Below are 17,078 nucleotides of genomic sequence, written 5' to 3'. Positions count from 1 at the left end.
CTGTATACAAACATGTAACAGTTTTGTTCATTTCTAAGAAAACTTTCTGCTTCTCTGCAATAGGGTACTGCAGGGATGACATATTTTTGAATGCTAAACCCAGAGGCGAGTTTAAAGGTTTAAAGTCTCTCTCTCTCTCTCTCTCTCTCGCTCTCTCTCTCTCTCTCTCTCTCTCTCTCTCTCTCTGAGAACAGACCTCTTAAAATAGACAGAGGAACTCTAGAAGCCATCTTGCTTGTGGTGGAAAACACATGAGGTTCTCTATGCGGTCAAGAATTGTGACAGCACTTGTCACAGTCTAACTTTCTCTGTTCTAACCGGAATTACCATTGTACAGTTAACTAGCATAACCCATCTGTTCATCCTTCCTCTCCAAAATCTAGCCACTTGATTTTTTTCCACAGCATTCCATCTCGCATGAATAAAGGTAAAGTATAACTTTGTTTATTAAAAATGGCCCTCAGTGTCTGTTTTGTGTATTGCTGTAAGTAAGTTCAAACTTAAAGCTTCTCTTCTACATGAAAGTTATGGTCTTACAAACCATTTTTTTGCACTTTGTGCTTAAGACCTCAATAACTACAGAAAGATTACATACAGTGAGGGAAATAATGATTTGATCCCCTGCTGATTTTAAGTTTGCCTGCTTACAAAGAAATGAAGGGTCTATAATTTTTATGGTAGGTTTATTTTAAATGATCGAGACAGAATATTTAAAAAAATCAGGGGAAAAAATGTTATATAAAGGTTATAAATTGATTTGCATTTCAGTCAGTGAAATAAGTATTTGATCTGTTGGTGCGATTATTTGGAAATAGAAGAAATACTAAATAACTAAATGCCCGTGGTCTGGAGCTCCCTGCTAGTTTTCCCCAATGGAGTAAAGATGATCATGAGAAAGGTTAAAGATCAGCCCAGAACTACACGGAAGAAGCCTGTTAATGATTTCAAGACAGTTGGGAAAACAGTTAGCAAGCAAAACATTGGTAACACATTGGTAGCACGCTATGCCACAGTAGACTGAAATCCTGAAGCACCCGCAAGGTCCTCCTGCCCAAGAAGGCCCGACTGGCTCGTCTTAAGTTTGACAATGAACATCAAAATTATTCAGAAAAGGCTTTGGCGAAAGTGCTGTGAGACCAAAATGGACTCCTGTTTTTGGAGGGAGAGAAATGCTGACTATGACCCCAAGAACACCATCCCTACAGAGAAGCACAGTGTTGGAAACATTCTGCTTTAGAGCTTTTTCTCTGCTACGGGTAATGGATGACTTCACCGCATTGAGGGGCTGAGGGACGGGCCAGTGTACCATAAAATCTTGGACGAGAACCTCCTCTCCTTAACTAGATTACTGAAGATGGGTCGTGCATGTGCCTTTAACATGACAAAGACCCAAAACATATTGCCAAGACAACCAAAAAGTGGCTTAAGGAGAAGCACATTAAATGTCCTAGCCAGTCTCTAGACCCTAGTCCTATAGAACCTCTGTGAAGGAGGCTAAAACTCCAATTTGCTGGGTGACAGCCAAGAAACCTTAAAGATTGACAGAGGAGTGGACTAAATGTATCCTGACACATGTGCAAACCTGGTGACCAACTATCAGAAATGTCTGACCTCTGTGCTTGCCAACAAGGGTTTCTCCACCAAGTACAAAGTTATTTTTTCTCGGGGATCAAATACTTATTTCACTGACTGAAATTCAAATCAATTTATAACCTTTATAACATTTTTTCACTTGATTTATTTAATATTCTGTCTCTATCAGTTAAAATAAACCCACCATAAAAATTATAGACCCTTCATTTCTTTGTAAGCAGGCAAAATTACAAAATCAGCAGGGGATCAAATCATTATTTCCCTCACTGTATAATCCTCTATACACATCATGCAGTTTGCTTGCTTGCTGAAAGATTAAGTGTAAAATGAAGTAATGAAGTTTTCTGGCAAGTAGTCAAAAGCAAGAAATCAAGTTGATTATAAAACAAAACTATTCACTGTGAAAGATAATGGAGACAAAATAATGCCTTTAATACTTTTCATGTTCCTGCAGCATGAAGAAACTAATGTCTATAAGCCAAAGGCTCTGTCCAGGGTCAAAAGAAGATTCAAACCTGGATCTGAAGAAAACAGCTGATTCCTGCAATGGTCCAGATAAGCAGGACGAGAAGATGATCATGAGGAGAGAGATATCTCTCGGCAATGGCATCTGTTTAATCGTGGGTAACATGATTGGCTCGGGGATTTTTGTGTCGCCCAAAGGTGTGTTGATGTACAGCGCCTCCTACGGTCTTTCTCTGGTTATCTGGGCTCTCGGTGGCATATTCTCTGTATTTGGCGCTCTGTGTTACGCAGAACTTGGAACCACCATTACAAAGTCTGGAGCTAGTTATGCGTACATCCTGGAAGCTTTCGGTGGTTTCCTTGCCTTTATCCGACTGTGGACATCCATTCTACTGATCGAGCCGGCCAGCCAAGCTGTCATCTCGCTGACGTTTGCCAACTACCTGGTGGAAGCTCTCTACCCCACGTGTCAGCCTCCGTATGATGCTGTTAGACTGATAGCGGCGGCTTGTCTCTGTGAGTTGTCAATGAAAGAAATCGTGATTGCTTCTTGAAGGGATACTCCACCCAGAAAAGAAAATTCTTCCATCATTTTCTCACTTATTTTATGTATATATTTTTTTGTTCTGCTGAACACAAAGAAAGAAATTTGGAAAAATTGTCGTGGTGTAATTAATGACAGCATTTTCATTTTGGGGGCGAATATCCCTTTATGGTCAATGTAAAATTGACCTTATTCACTTTCTTAAATTCCTTACTGGTCTCATTGTTAAACATTCACAGATGTCTCTGAAGTAGTTTTTAAGTTGATCTCACCAAGGTCATTTAGGTTTAACCAATGAGAGCAGGGAGATGGTCCTTCTCAATTGATTGCAAATTATCTGATCAGATATTAACAAGTACATAACATGAGATCATGATTACATGATCTTACATGAAATTACATTTCCTGCAGTATGTAATGTTGCCATGTTTGAAAGTCTACCAAGTTGTAAAGCCGAAGGTGAATGAATAACAAAGTTATTGGCTTGGAAAAAAAGGGAGTCGACTCTGAATCACGCAAACGAGTCATCCCTAGTACGATTCGCGAACCGCCGCAGATTTACATCACTACATATAGTCCCCGCCTACGTTTTGCTAGGACTGCCCGCGAAAACTTCACTCTTCTCCCCCAAACACTGTAGCTCGTGAGCCTCATTCGCGGTAGACCAATCACAGCAGACTAGACCATCTGACCAATCACATCTAGGGCTGTAGTCAAGTCCACCATTGTCGAGTCCAAGACAAGTCCAAGACCAGGACTAGTCGAGACCGAGTCAAGTCCGAGTCCAAAGAGGTTCGAGTCCAAGTCAAGTCCGAGTCCAAAGAGGTTCGAGTCCAAGTCAAGTCCGAGTCCAAAGAGGTTCGAGTCCAAGTCAAGACCGAGTCCAATTGAGACAGTCAAGACAGAGACAGAAAAAAATCATGACTACAAGACCACATACTTAACTATTGATAATTTATGTGATGCAAGAGACAGCATATCTTCTATTCTAAGATAATCATTTTCATTATTGTTTGTAATGATCAAAAAGCAGATAGAATAAGGTCATTTTATTTTTACTATATAGGTATAGCACTAAAGTCACAAAGCCGAAGTGTAACTGTTTATTACTTTTTTAAGGAACTTTTTTATCAGCCCTCCTAACAGCAAGGTTGTGCAGCAATGAACACTTTTGTGCGTGTGTGTGTGCGTGCGTGCGCGCGCCTGCCCGTGCACGTGCGTGTTCGATAGAGGAGCCGCTTGAAAGAGCAGAGGCTCAACGGCTCGTTTATAAGCCCGTTTATAAGCACGTCGGTGTCCATCCTTAAATAACATGTTCATCACAATGACAATAAAAATACGATCAATCTTATCTTTAAGCCCTACTTTCCAAACTTTCTAAAATACTCAAATGCAATGCTAACTCTGAAACATGGCATTAACTTACCTCTCTTTGTGATGCCTTTGCAGGTGTCTTACGAAATTGGATGTTGTCCCACATGTTTCGGGGAAAGTTTTGTTGCAAAAAGTTTCCTTTTAAGCGCACTGTCGATACATTTATTATGGTTTGTAAAACCAATCTGTATTATGCCGCTGCTCGCTGACATCGTGCCTGATGAATGATCGACGCTGGTTCGCGCCGCGGACGAATCGTTCATTTGAACCGGTTCTTTCTTTTTAGTGAACCGGTGGAACCAGTTCAGCTGAATCGTTCCCGTTTAGCGTCTCCCGTAAACACTTAATATTATCCACAAATTAATTAATTAATTCTCAAATTAGTTGTTCACTTTCTGGCGTGCATGACAGTCCCGCGGACTTGAACCAATATACCAGAGTTATTTAGTTACAACAACAGCACACACTGAACTGAACTGCTGTGTGAAAAGAGAACTTATGAGCACGCGCAGCCCTCGTTCTAGAGTCGAGAGTCGGCAACAGTTTTCGGATCATTAGTTTTCAGATCACAAGAATATTGCTCTATCAATGTTTTGTTTTGAAGGAGAAAATAAAAAATATATCGCTGGACTCGGACGAGACCGACTAGAACATTTTCGAGACCAATGACCAAGTCCGAGTTCAAATACCAACGAGTCCAAGACAAGTCTGAGACCATTAAAAAACATCTCGAGTCCGGACTCGATTCCGAGACCGGACTCGAGTACTACAGCACTAATCACATCAGACTAGGCTAGCGGAAAGGAGGGGATTAGATATATGAATCGCGAAATGAATCATTTAAGAGTGAGTCAAGAAGTAAAGGTAAGAATAACTGCCTATTATTACGAAATAATAGTGTTTTTACACCTTCTATGTACATAAACTTGTTGTTGGACACTCCATAAACCAAAGTAGGACCTTAAAAATCTCTAGTTATGTACTCTTTAAAGAATAGAATCAAGTCTTATGCTAGATCCTTGCAAATGTCATTGCATGTGGTCCTGGAGCACTGATGTACTAATGTTTGTCAAAGGGCTATTCTTTTCTGCTCCTGTAAGGCTATTTACTGCAGATTAGTTCTTATACACCTGCCTATAATTTTCAGATTAAAATTAAATGAGCATAATTAGAGGATTTAAATGCATTTAGTGGACACTTTTTATTTCTTATTCTTTTCTTCTTGTTTTTATTTCATATCCTGGTACTGAATGATTATTATTCAAAATTATTATTATTATTCAAAATTATTATTATTATTATTATTATTCAAAATAGTATGAATACAAGTGCAAACTGATTAGTACCTTGAAAGTGTTTCATTTTTTCATAAATGTTCTTTAGTATGTTATCAGTTTTTGCAAACCTTTTAAACTCTGCAGACCCACAGGTGTGTCCAATATTGCATCATCAAATCAATAAATTGTGGAACACAAAACTAGACATATATGGTATCTTTTGAAAGGTTAGAACCTCAGCTTTCTTACAAGTCCTATCAATTTAGCATTTATGTCATAAAAGAACATAAGGTCTGAATTTAACATAACATTGAATAGTTGTCAAATTATTGTCAAACAGTTAAAATTTAGAGGATTTTCTGTAAAACGAGACCATTGATACACTCTAATGTACTGTATGTGGGAAGAGCCTTCTTTTAAATTCAGACAAAAAATGCAACATATGCAACAGAGCTGAGGAGTTTCAGGAAAATGAGGAAATTCGGAATGTTGATTCATTGCCTACACATACAGTATACAAAGAAACTTTAATAGGCAACCTTTAGTTCTTCATTTAACTTTCCCGAGATGCATCCAAGATATCCTAGATGCTGACAGAACTAATTTCAACCATTTCTATTGCTGAATTGACACCAAAGAAGTTTGCATTTCCTTGAGACTGCGGTCTTTCAACAGATTTATTGCACGATCCCGCATGGGAAACGTCTTAGTTAGCTTTCCACTGGCTTTGAATCTTAAGGAACTAGAGGCATGTCTGACAACCCATACAGCGGATACGTGGATGATTAAGAGTGACTGTGTCAATGCTTCAAAATAATAATTTGTGGCACATATTGGGTATTGGCATCTAATATCTAGAAGCTTTTTCAATCTAGATGGACACAAGGCTTAGCTTAAACCAGGACTATGCCTTAGTAAAATTAGGATATTTAAATCACTTTTATTAAAATGCCTTAGATAGAAATATTACTGATGTGCCTCTTGAGACAAAACAATGGCAATGACATATTTTAAGATATGTCAGGGCAAATTATTTTCAGTTAAGACAGGTCAAACTTAAATTTGAGTTTGGGACCACTCTTAAGCTTTGTCTGTGAAACCGGGCACAGGTGTTGTGACCCCTCTGTCTCTGGGTCTCTGAGAACTAGGCCAGATTATTTTAGTTGCACGCAAACACGCTTTTTATGACTCAGCAGACAATTTTGGTATCTAGGTGAAAGATCAACAACTGAGACATCCCTTGAAAACCATACAACGGAGCTATGAGATGGCAGTTTCATGCCACTCTTATATATACATCATAGTATTGAATAATAGTCATACATGATAGAATTTGAATACCTAATACATGCTTAATACAGAAACCTCTCTATGTATTAATTTTGGTAGGTCTAAACCACTTTTCCCATCTATTATAGTAGCAGTATTACTTCTTCATATTTCTGCCCCATTTTCACTGGTTTCACTCAAATAGTTTTCTTTCTCTTTCCTTGGCAGCTGTTGCCTTCACACAATTTCCAGATAGAGCAGAATGTGTTCTCAGAAAGTAGGGATATGATCCACCCAATGCACGTGGACAAGTTGTAACATCACAAACAATTTACTTACTAATCATGCAAACCGAAACTTGTGGTTGCTGAGTAAAATGAAACCAAGACCAAACAAAAGAGCTTCTTTCATAACAGTTCTGTGTGTATTTTGAGATTCTGGGAGTTAAGGGCTCGGCATAGTCCATGTGAAATGTGCTTTTGTTCTGCGTTTGGGGGTAAAACGAAGCTCGAAAACGTTGAGAGACGGTATAGTGTTTTCAAACAATCCAACACCCCTTTGTTTCTGGAGGCGGGGTTTACATGACGTATCCAAATAGCCTCTGCGCACGTGGCCACACAAACAACACACCCACTTATTACGCAATGGCCATGGACCAATGGTGGCTCAAGGGTGTTTACCGGCCAACACAAACTTTCCCGGAGAGTTCTGTTTGATTTGCTGCTGCGAACTAGTGAAACGAATTGTCGTTTGGACCAGATTTTGTTCGAAATCAGGTCACAGATAGTCGTTTTTCGATTTCGAATGTAGTATGCAGAGCCCTTAAATGTTTCCAAATGATTTTGGGAGAATCCTAGAAATAATCTTCCTTTTGAAACGGTAGTGAGCGTATTAGACAGACATTTTCATTTTATTGGTGTTCATAGTCATTGTTTATTCACCCTCAACCTGTATATGACCCTTTCTTCTGTGGAACACAAAAGATGATATTATGTCTTAATGGTTTTGTATCCATACAATGGAAGTCAATGGGGGCCAACTCCTTCTTTTGTGTTCTGCAGAAGAAAGAAAGTCATACAGGTGTGGAATGACACGAGAGAGAGTAAATAATTAAAATATTTTTATTTTTGTGTAAACTATCCCTTTAAATGATGGTAAACTGTTGTCTCTCATCTTCCCGCAGGTCTTCTGATCTTCGTAAACTGTGCTTATGTGAAGTGGGGCACTTTGCTTCAAGACATATTCACATATACCAAGATCCTGTCTCTAATCCTTGTCATCACAGTGGGCATCATTAAGATAATAAATGGTAATATAAGTTTGAATGTGGATTTGTAAGAGAGTTTGTCATGTATTTGGGTCGTTGACAATAAACCGTAAATGTGTCCTACGGTGTGACAGCACCCAACTGTTAATTATACATTATTTTATATGATTGTTATTCATATCTATAATATAAAACGGCATTAGCGATTTATCTACTTTTTTTTGCTGTCACACCATAGGACACATGTACAGTATGGTTTATTTGTCAACTACCAAATTACATAACAATGAACAAGGAAGTGTTTTTTAAACACATTTCAGACTCTGCCTACTGGTTTTGTTGTTTGACATAAACTGATAACTTAAGCACTTATGGTCTGATCAACATTTTAATTTTCTCTCTCGTTTCTCTCATACGTTAATGTTCTCCACAGGAGAAACGAAAAACTTCAACAATCCATTTGAGGGTTCTTCTATGGAGGCGGGAAACATTGCTCTTGCTCTTTATTCTGCTCTGTTCTCTTACTCCGGCTGGGACACGCTTAACTTTGTCACTGAGGAGATCCAAAACCCAGAGAGGTCTCATCGCAAGACGTTTTTTACTTCACTAATTTTACTTAACTCATCAATTCAACGAATAGACCACTTCAGTTGACGCAAATGATGCTGGTTTAACACTGGTCCAGAATAACTTCCTGTTTCCGTTTTTAACACTACACAAACGTTTGAACAAAATACAACAGAACATTTATAACCACATCAAAGTGTATAAATATATTTAAGATGACATAAAGGAATAATTAACCCAAAAATTTAAATTAAGTTCAAATTAATTATTGAAATATCGAAACATTTCATGACCAAGCACATGAGGCATCTACATTTATATATTTTTCACTAATCAGATTCTAAACGTCAAACGTACAAATGAGAAATAACACAACACAAGTGATTTATCCTTATTTGTTTTTCTCTGTTTGTTTATAGGAATCTTCCTCTCGCAATAGCCATCTCCATGCCAATAGTTACCATCATATATCTACTGACCAATGTGGCGTATTATGTGGTTCTGGACATACCTTCTTTTATGGGTAGTGACGCGGTGGCTGTTGTAAGGATTTTTATTTTGAGTATTTTATATGTGTTCATGAGTGATCTGTATTGATTAAATCCTCAATTTCTGTCTCTATATTTAGACCTTTGGGAATCAAGTGCTTGGTCCTTTTAGCTGGATCATGCCTATTGCTGTGGCCATGTCTTGTTATGGAGGTCTCAATGCCTCTGTTATAGCTGCCTCGAGGTAAGATGTTCCATTTAATCTTAAAGGAGTAGTTCACCTTCAAAATGAAAATTCTGTCATCATTTACTCACCCTCTTGTCATTTCAAACCTGCATGACATTCTTTCTTCCGCAGAACACAAAAGAAGATATTTTGAAAAACGTTGGTAACAGAACAGCACAGCCCCCATTCACTTCTATTGTAACCAATGTAAGTGAATGGGGGGCTGTTAACAACATTCTTCAAAACATCTTCTTTTGTGTTCTGCGGAAGAAAGAAAGTCAAACAGGTTTGAGGGTGAGTAAATGATAACAGAATTTTCATTTTGAGGGTGAACTACTCCTTTTACAAAAATACAAACAAAATGGTTCTTCAAATCATCCTTGCTATAGCTATACAGTATAAGTTCTATTAAGTTATGTATGAAAAACTTTTTTTAACCAAAGCATCACTGTGTCCCATCAGGTTGTTTTTTGTGGGGGCAAGAGAGGGTCACCTGCCCAACAGTTTAAGTCTGATTCATGCTGAGCGGTATACTCCAATACCTGCTCTTCTCTTCAATGTAAGTCTCAACAGACTCTTTACTTCTGCTTTAGTTATCATGTAGACTCTTTAAACCAGATAAATAATACAAACTATCATTAGCTGTTACTGGTGCCATATTCAATACCGTTTAGAATTTACTGTATACTTAAAATGTTAGTCATAGATTCTATACCAAAAACTGTAATTTAGTTTTAAATTACGCATTATCTTTTTTGCACCCTCTCACTGATCTTTATCATTTATAACCAAATCAAAACCTTAAACAAATATCTTTAAGATAAAATAACCCATCCATATTGTATTTACTGGTGCTTTTTATTCCAAATATGCCTTTGTAGTAATGTATGAAGATTACATGTTTCCTTTCCTCTGATCTTGTTCCATTACTATTCTGGTTTTTCTTTTTTAACTTAGCCGTGTGATACTAGCGATATTGTAGCTTTTGTATCGCAAATTTCTTGCGATATTCCTCACTGATGTTAGTAAGTTAGTAATGTCAACTCCTCCTCTAAAACAATTTTATTATTTAGCTGACAACCCTTTTATTTTCAACACCAACCCTTCACCCATCTGTCATAAGCCTCTATCCAATTTATTCCCAATGGATAAACTCCCACCTACATATTTTTCTCATTGAATATCCTGATTCGCTCACAAATATGTTACGTCAGATGCCTTATCAGTTCGTCTTTAACAATGACTTTGATATATATGATGCTGTATGAATAAAAGGTGGGTGTTTTGTGGGTGTGTTTGCAGGGTGTGATGGGCCTTATATTCTTGTGTGTGGAGGATGTGTTTCAACTCATCAGCTACTTTAGCTTCAGTTACTGGTTATTCGTGGGTCTGTCCGTGGCGGGACTCATTTACCTGCGGATCACTCAGCCTGACAGATACAGACCTGTCAAGGTAACGTGATTCATGCGTTTTTATCCAGTTCTTACATGATGGGTTCATTTGAATTGAATATTAGGCGTACCTGGTTATGAGTCGTTTTTATTCTGTCTTTTGCAGCTGACATTGTTCTTTCCCTTCATCTACTGCTTCTGCAGTCTGTTCCTGGTGATTGTTCCACTTTACAGCGACACCATTAACTCACTCATAGGAATAGGAATTGCACTGTCTGGAGTGCCTGTCTATTATCTGTGTGTCTATCTGCCAGAAGAGAAAAGGCCCAAATGGGTCGCTAAACTAAATGGTGAGCATTTTACACATGTATTAAATATATTTTTGTGATGTAGCAAACACTAAAAACTACATGCAAGGCCCTAGTAAGCATAATGCATTAAAGGTCCAGTGTGTGATTTTATTTGGAGAATATTGAGCTATTTCTGTTTACATACACCGCGGGTCCCCTTGCGTGGACTTGTTGTTTCTACAGTAGCCTTAAATGGACAAACTGCTCTACAGAGTGCGTTTTGTAAATACTCCTTTGGCAAAGAAGCGAAAACGTGACGACATCTTGAGCCGTTGGTTGCAATTCGCAACATCACAGCTAGATGCCGCTAAATTGCATAAGCGGGACCTATAAATGCACATTTGAGATTTCGTGTTATATTAAATTATACTCGAATGAAATGTGAGGGAAATGTGCAATCTCTTTTACAGTACTGTATAACAGTATGATTGTACTGTTTTACAGTTTTAAAGTTATCTGGTTCACATAGTCATGCGGTAAAAGAATGACAACCACAGATGCCATGTCTCCACCCCAACAAACACATGACTATTGTTCATGCAAGTTCACAGTTATGCTTCATTTCTGTGAGAGCATCAAGGACGTGGCGAATTACAACGTTGCAGTAGTCACAACCAGAACACAACCAACCATCAGACGTGTTCTCATTTAATAGAAGAACAGCAGTACATCTCTCAAATAATCTTCTTGGCTTATGGCTTGTGATTTTACTCTCTCTCTCTCTTTCCTCTGTGCCAGCTTCTGTCACCAAATACACTCACATCGTGTGTTACTGCTGTTTAACTGACCTGGATGAGGTGCTAGAGAAGTCAGGCGATGCCAAGACTCAATAACAGTTTCAGGAGAATGTACCTGGGGAATACATTTCATCTCTGCATCACAAAAAAAGGAGGAAGTATTTGTCAAAAGCAAATATCGGATTTATAAAATGTTCAGTAAATATCTCATGGAGATTAAATTCTTCTGATATCTCAGATATATCTATCTTACTCAGTGTAAATACAAAAGCAAAACACTGTGGGAATGTTTGTTTTTGAAGTAGGCTATAGTGTGTTTAATCACTTGTTTATTGATTTTTACCTGCAATCAGATCTTTAAGTTTTGTATAAGGAAGAAGTTTTGATGTCTTTATTATTCTGATTGCCAATAAAAATAGATGTTTTGTTCACCTAAAAAAAGCTCTTCGTACAAAAGTGTATTAGCCTAAAAGAAACTATGAGGCAAAAGACTGCTTTTAGAGCAGAAGAGCTGGAGGCATTATTGAAATAATTTCACATCTGCCATTATGGGACATGATATATATATATATATGGTTGAAAAACTCTATCTCTTATTTTATTCTTCCTTTTTTGTTGGTAAAATCAAAGTAATGTAAAACAAAGTTGAGATTGTAGAAATTACATTTGTAATTTTGTTATTGGTGTACTTTTTCTGCATCTCACTATACTGGTATCTGTACTGCTTTTTTTCTTGAAACAGGAAATGTTGCTTAGATGTGGCTAAAATAAGTGCCCCACGCAACTTTTATTCTTTTGGTTCCGGAGTTTTCACACAAAGTTTAGCTTTGATCTGCTGTCCTGACAGTGATGTTCATTGAACACTTTATGGGTTGTGACATTTTTGACCATGTGCTTGATCAGGCATGGTTTGGTAACTTACAGACAGCTAATAGAAAAGAGAAAGCTATGGCACTCTGTAAGATCTGGTGTCATTGTGAAAGATGGATGTTTCTACAGCACAACAATATGAGCTTTTGGTGCAATACAATGCTTTTATGAAATGATTTATAATTTAAGCAGTTTAGTTTGTTAATGATTCATTCTGTTAAATTTGAGCTTGCATTAAGTTAGAACTTTAGAACAGTATTTGGGAATATTTTAAACACTGGTTCAAAACACTAAAGCACCTCCGTGCAATGCCTCATTTTCCAATATCTTTTGGAGATCAGAAGTTGTAATAGTATAATTGTTTACATATATCTCTTGAAATATTGTTTTATTGCAATGTATGTTTCCTGTTGTGGTCTTTGATTATTGAAATAAAGTTTTACATTGGTTGAAATCAATGAAATTCACATGATGAGTCATTAAATAATGAAGCTCAATTTTATGATTTCACTGTTTAACAGAAAAGAAATTGAAGAATCACACTTTTCACATTGGCAGATGAAAATATATACGCCATACAAAATATGTTCTGAGGGCCAAAAGAAAAGTGAGACAACCAATGAAATACATGTTTTGTATTGTATTATAGTGTAGCATTTTGAAATGACCATAACCATACTGGGAATATGTGAAACAAATGCATTTATATGAATCTTGATGTACATTTTTTTCTATGTGGCCTTTAATAATCAATGCTGTGGATCTTCCTCTCTGACATCCCTCATGACGACAACTGTGATGCTGCTCCAAACATATACTGTACATATACATCAGACCACTTTTCCCACTTCATCTCTGTAGCAGGAAGCACTGTGAGATCTTCGAAGGAAATCACTGGACACCGTGCAGACAAGAACCTGGTTATTGGCTCTAATGCTGGGCATCTGTTTGATGGCAACCGCAGACCCACTCCACGCTCAGTGCAAAGTTATTTAAGATGCTGATGCTGTTTTTATTATTGGGGACTCGTATTAGAAAAGTGACGTTTTTTTGGTGGATTTTATTACTCTCGAAACCCCACTCAGATTTAGTTGAGAAAAGAAGATGAATGTAATATTGTTCTGTATTGTATCTACAAAATTTCAAATGCTATTAGATTATTAATGATAATCTTAAAACTATAATTTACCTTATTAGTAAGGTTATTTATTTTTATTTAGCCTTGTTGTGCAAGCTCTCTGGAGCTTGTGCAGAGGCAGCAGCTTTTGTCAGAGGGGCACTGGAATCCCCTGGTTGGGCCTGGGTTCTCCTGAGGTTTTTTTTCTCGATTAGAGTTTTGGGTTCCTCGCCACCGTTTGCATACTGTTTTGCACTATTTGCCTGGCTGGGGGGGCTGCTTTAGAATTTTTAAGTTTTACTTAATTAATATTGCATATAGGAATTTATAGTCTGTTTAATATTTGACCTGTGCTTCTCTCTCATTTATCTTATGTGTGCATGTGCGTGCGCGCGCATCCGTGTGTGTGTCTATGTCTATGTGTGTTAGTATGTGTGCATATTGTGTGTGTGGAGTGTTTTGTATGTGGGTAAGTCTGTCTTCTGTGTTTTCACCTTTTTCTTGTTTTTACAGGTACAACTTTAATTGTTTTGGTTATAGTCAATATGTCTCATGTACAGCTGCTTTGTAACAATGAAAATGGTAAAAAGCGCTATTATAAATAAAGTTGAGTTGAGTATTGGATAAATGGTTCTATGTAAATCATTTAGAACAGTGGTCTCCAACGTGGTGCCCGCATGAACTCTGTAAGGTGCCCGTGAAACACAGAGCTCAACAATAATGCTCAGGACAGTTGACGAATATGTCACTAAACCGTCATGAAAATGTTATTATTAGCACGTGTTTTAAGCTTTAATATATTCAAGTGCAAGAATATGTGAAAGAAAACTAAATTTGGTCCTGTGTACTGAAAAATAATGCATCACATGTTTAAAGTTTGAAAGTATTTTATCAACAAGTAGCCCTCTAGATGATTTTATCTCTTCAGGTAGCCCTCGCTTACGTAAAAGTTGGAGACCCCTGATTTAGAATAATGTTAATAATGTAGGGGATAATATTAGAGAATAGCAATGTTCAGTAAAGGTAACATCTGTAATATTTTAATACAAAATGCATTCACCATATTGTCAAACACGTGAATGCAATTCTAAACTTCTAAAATAATAAACAGTTTTTTTGGTAAACTTGTTTTAAGTAATTTGAATGATGTCATGAGGCTGACCTCAGCCTTTGTGTACATTTTTACTCTATCAATTAATAACTTTATTATGCTGTAAATTGTATAGACATAGGAGACCAATCAAAAAAAAGTCTATGACTAAACTGTAGAATATGTCTACTCCAAGACAAATCTCAAACTTTCCACAGGGGGTGTAATAATCTATTATTCACCATGCAAAATAGTCAAAGTGAAAAGTGACCCTTCACTTACTAAATGTTACTAAAGGCCCCACCATTACAGATGCATAAAGTAAGTCTCAACATATATAAATTGTCTGGATTATGTTCCATGTATGAGAACAGTTGCTGTTACAAAACTCACAAAGCCATAGGTCTACTGCGTCAAGTGGTTATAATCAAGTTTTATTTGAATCCAGTTGTATTTTTTTTAGCAGTTTTACTACAGAGTTTGTCAAAACGGAAGATCTAACTCACCAAGTCAAGGAACATTGAATTGTCTGTGCTTTCTCCAAAAAATCATTAGGTTGAACCATGGTGAGATTCTACATGAACATGCCATACCTCTCTCATTTCTAATAGGCTATTTGGGATCCCATGCCAGGATGTTTTGATTGTTTTGGTGAATCAGATCAAGGCTTGGAGAAGTGTTTCTGGCTGTATCGCTGGCGGAGAGAAATGCATGTATGAGGTGAGATCACCTTTGTTAAATGCAACAGCTGTAAAGTATATTAGGATTTCAAAGTTCCCTTGAACCGGCAGTTGCGATCGTTTTTACTTCCGTATTTTGACGCATTTCCGAGTGAAATGGAATTTCTAATGAGAAAAATAGTTGGCGTGTCTTTCGTGTTCTCTGCGACTTGATTGGATGTATATAAACCGCCGTTGCATTTTGAAATAGAACTGACAGCAGTCTGACAGTTGAAGGGGATGAGTCAACGGATGCTCCGCCCAAGCCGTCTAATATACGTCATTTAAGATGGATAATCACTACAGGACGGAAGTGCATTTTCAGATTTTAATGAAAGATTATGAGGGCACACGATTTTTAAAAAGAGAATGACCCACATTGATAAACTATTTACAATAAACGCTGCAATATTTCATGAAAAAATAGGCATTGTCATTTTTTATTTCACTGGGACTTTAACTAGCCGTGATCTTCAGCTGATTTCCTCCACACCCTCCTGCATCATAGCCAAACACACCTCCAGACGGTGGAATACTGTGCAGGATCTGAGCTTTGACCTGGTGCCCACCGAGGGATCTTCAGTTTTCAGAGTCACTGCTGCCACTATATTGTTTGACTGAGAGTGTTTGAAGTGATATTCTTAATTATCACGTAGAACACTTTTGATGGTTATCATGTTTGTGATGTTTACATTTTTTGTCCGCCACAGGGCATTTCTGTTTCGGAAACATGGGCCATGCTGGCGGACAAAGGCACAAACTACTGCACCCTCTATAACCTGATCGAAGGTGAGACTTTATTCCTGAACCTCACACTTTTTATTATTACAAAACACCTATTGAAGTATGAAAATGATATTGTATTAAAATATGGATTTCTCTTGTGTCAGTTGGCAGGACGCGGACTGGTTGATGTTGGTTATAAGGAGTTTACAAATGAATGGATTTGTCTAGAGCATTCGACTGCCAACTGCACCATCTACTGATCAGATGTGTGCTCCTTTCATATGCATAAATAACTTACTGAAAAACACCTTGCAGTATGATGTTTATGAATTTCCTTGAGCACTTCATTCTTTAAATGTGTAATGTCTCATTCAACAAATTCACCATATATGAACCAGCATGTATTATTGTTTTAATGTCAAACGAACTGTAAAACAATGAATTAAACGTGGTTCATTGCATACAGTAGTTAGGTCGTGCATTGATAGCACACTTCAATTTCTTAAGTAGTGCTTCAGTTTCAAACGGGCACCTTGCCACTGTTAAATAGTTCATAACACTCAGCAAATTCTTTCCAAAAATGAATCTCAAGCTTACTGTAAAGCGTGTATGACTTACGCATGTTTGACTTGCGTGACTGGATTTTGATTAAATGACATATTGAGGACATATTCCTAATACAGTGGTTCTCAAACTTTTTCGTTGTAAGGCCCCTTTGTGTAGATACATCGCTCTGCTGCCCCTCAAATAAAGCCTTATAATCTTAAACGTAGAATTTTATTTAAACCAAAAACATATTCAGTTATACAATGCTGGAATGTCAATTCTTTTAGTTGGTGGTCTTATTTTTGTTTAATTGCATAAAATATATGGTACATTTCAATATTACATAAAATGACACAAAATCTGTGGCCCCCCTGGATCCAGCTAGGCCCCCAGTTTGAGAACCACTGTCCTACACATCAACATACCAAAGTTTCTGTTATAGATCCTCTCTGAAAAGTGTGT

The 17,078-nt window shown here is 37.4% G+C and overlaps 2 protein-coding genes across 2 annotated transcripts; both read left to right on the top strand.

The window, feature by feature from the left end:
* The first annotated feature begins 217 nt into the window (after positions 1-217).
* LOC130554267 (Y+L amino acid transporter 2) lies at positions 218-12,863 on the top strand. The gene is made up of 10 exons (XM_057333780.1): positions 218-427; positions 2,048-2,574; positions 7,706-7,831; positions 8,223-8,367; positions 8,776-8,899; positions 8,985-9,088; positions 9,533-9,629; positions 10,373-10,522; positions 10,628-10,811; positions 11,550-12,863. The coding sequence occupies exons 2-10, from the start codon at positions 2,049-2,051 to the stop codon at positions 11,642-11,644; spliced, it is 1,551 nt and encodes a 516-aa protein (XP_057189763.1). The 5' UTR covers positions 218-427; position 2,048; the 3' UTR covers positions 11,645-12,863.
* A 338-nt stretch (positions 12,864-13,201) lies between these two features.
* Positions 13,202-17,035, top strand: wu:fc46h12 (uncharacterized protein LOC568958 homolog). Its single transcript, XM_057333559.1, has 6 exons — positions 13,202-13,237; positions 13,328-13,412; positions 15,236-15,345; positions 15,822-15,941; positions 16,055-16,133; positions 16,242-17,035. The coding sequence occupies exons 1-6, from the start codon at positions 13,202-13,204 to the stop codon at positions 16,328-16,330; spliced, it is 519 nt and encodes a 172-aa protein (XP_057189542.1). The 3' UTR covers positions 16,331-17,035.
* The last annotated feature ends 43 nt before the right edge of the window (positions 17,036-17,078 follow it).

Source organism: Triplophysa rosa, linkage group LG5, assembly GCF_024868665.1.
Source record: "Triplophysa rosa linkage group LG5, Trosa_1v2, whole genome shotgun sequence".
Classification (NCBI taxonomy): Eukaryota; Metazoa; Chordata; class Actinopteri; order Cypriniformes; family Nemacheilidae; genus Triplophysa; species Triplophysa rosa.
The sequence above is the reverse complement of the archived record's forward strand: the minus strand, read 5'-3'. Positions and strand labels throughout refer to the sequence as shown.

Coding starts and splice junctions, on each gene's coding strand:
- LOC130554267 (XM_057333780.1), top strand. CDS start 2,049: ATGAAGAAACTAATGTCTATAAGCCAAAGGCTCTGTCCAGGGTCAAAA. Junction 7,832..8,222: donor CATCATTAAGATAATAAATG/GTAATATAAGTT, acceptor TGTTCTCCACAG/GAGAAACGAAAAACTTCAAC. Junction 10,523..10,627: donor ACAGATACAGACCTGTCAAG/GTAACGTGATTC, acceptor TGTCTTTTGCAG/CTGACATTGTTCTTTCCCTT.
- wu:fc46h12 (XM_057333559.1), top strand. CDS start 13,202: ATGACGACAACTGTGATGCTGCTCCAAACATATACT. Junction 15,346..15,821: donor GAGAGAAATGCATGTATGAG/GTGAGATCACCT, acceptor CGTGATCTTCAG/CTGATTTCCTCCACACCCTC. Junction 16,134..16,241: donor CCTCTATAACCTGATCGAAG/GTGAGACTTTAT, acceptor GTCAGTTGGCAG/GACGCGGACTGGTTGATGTT.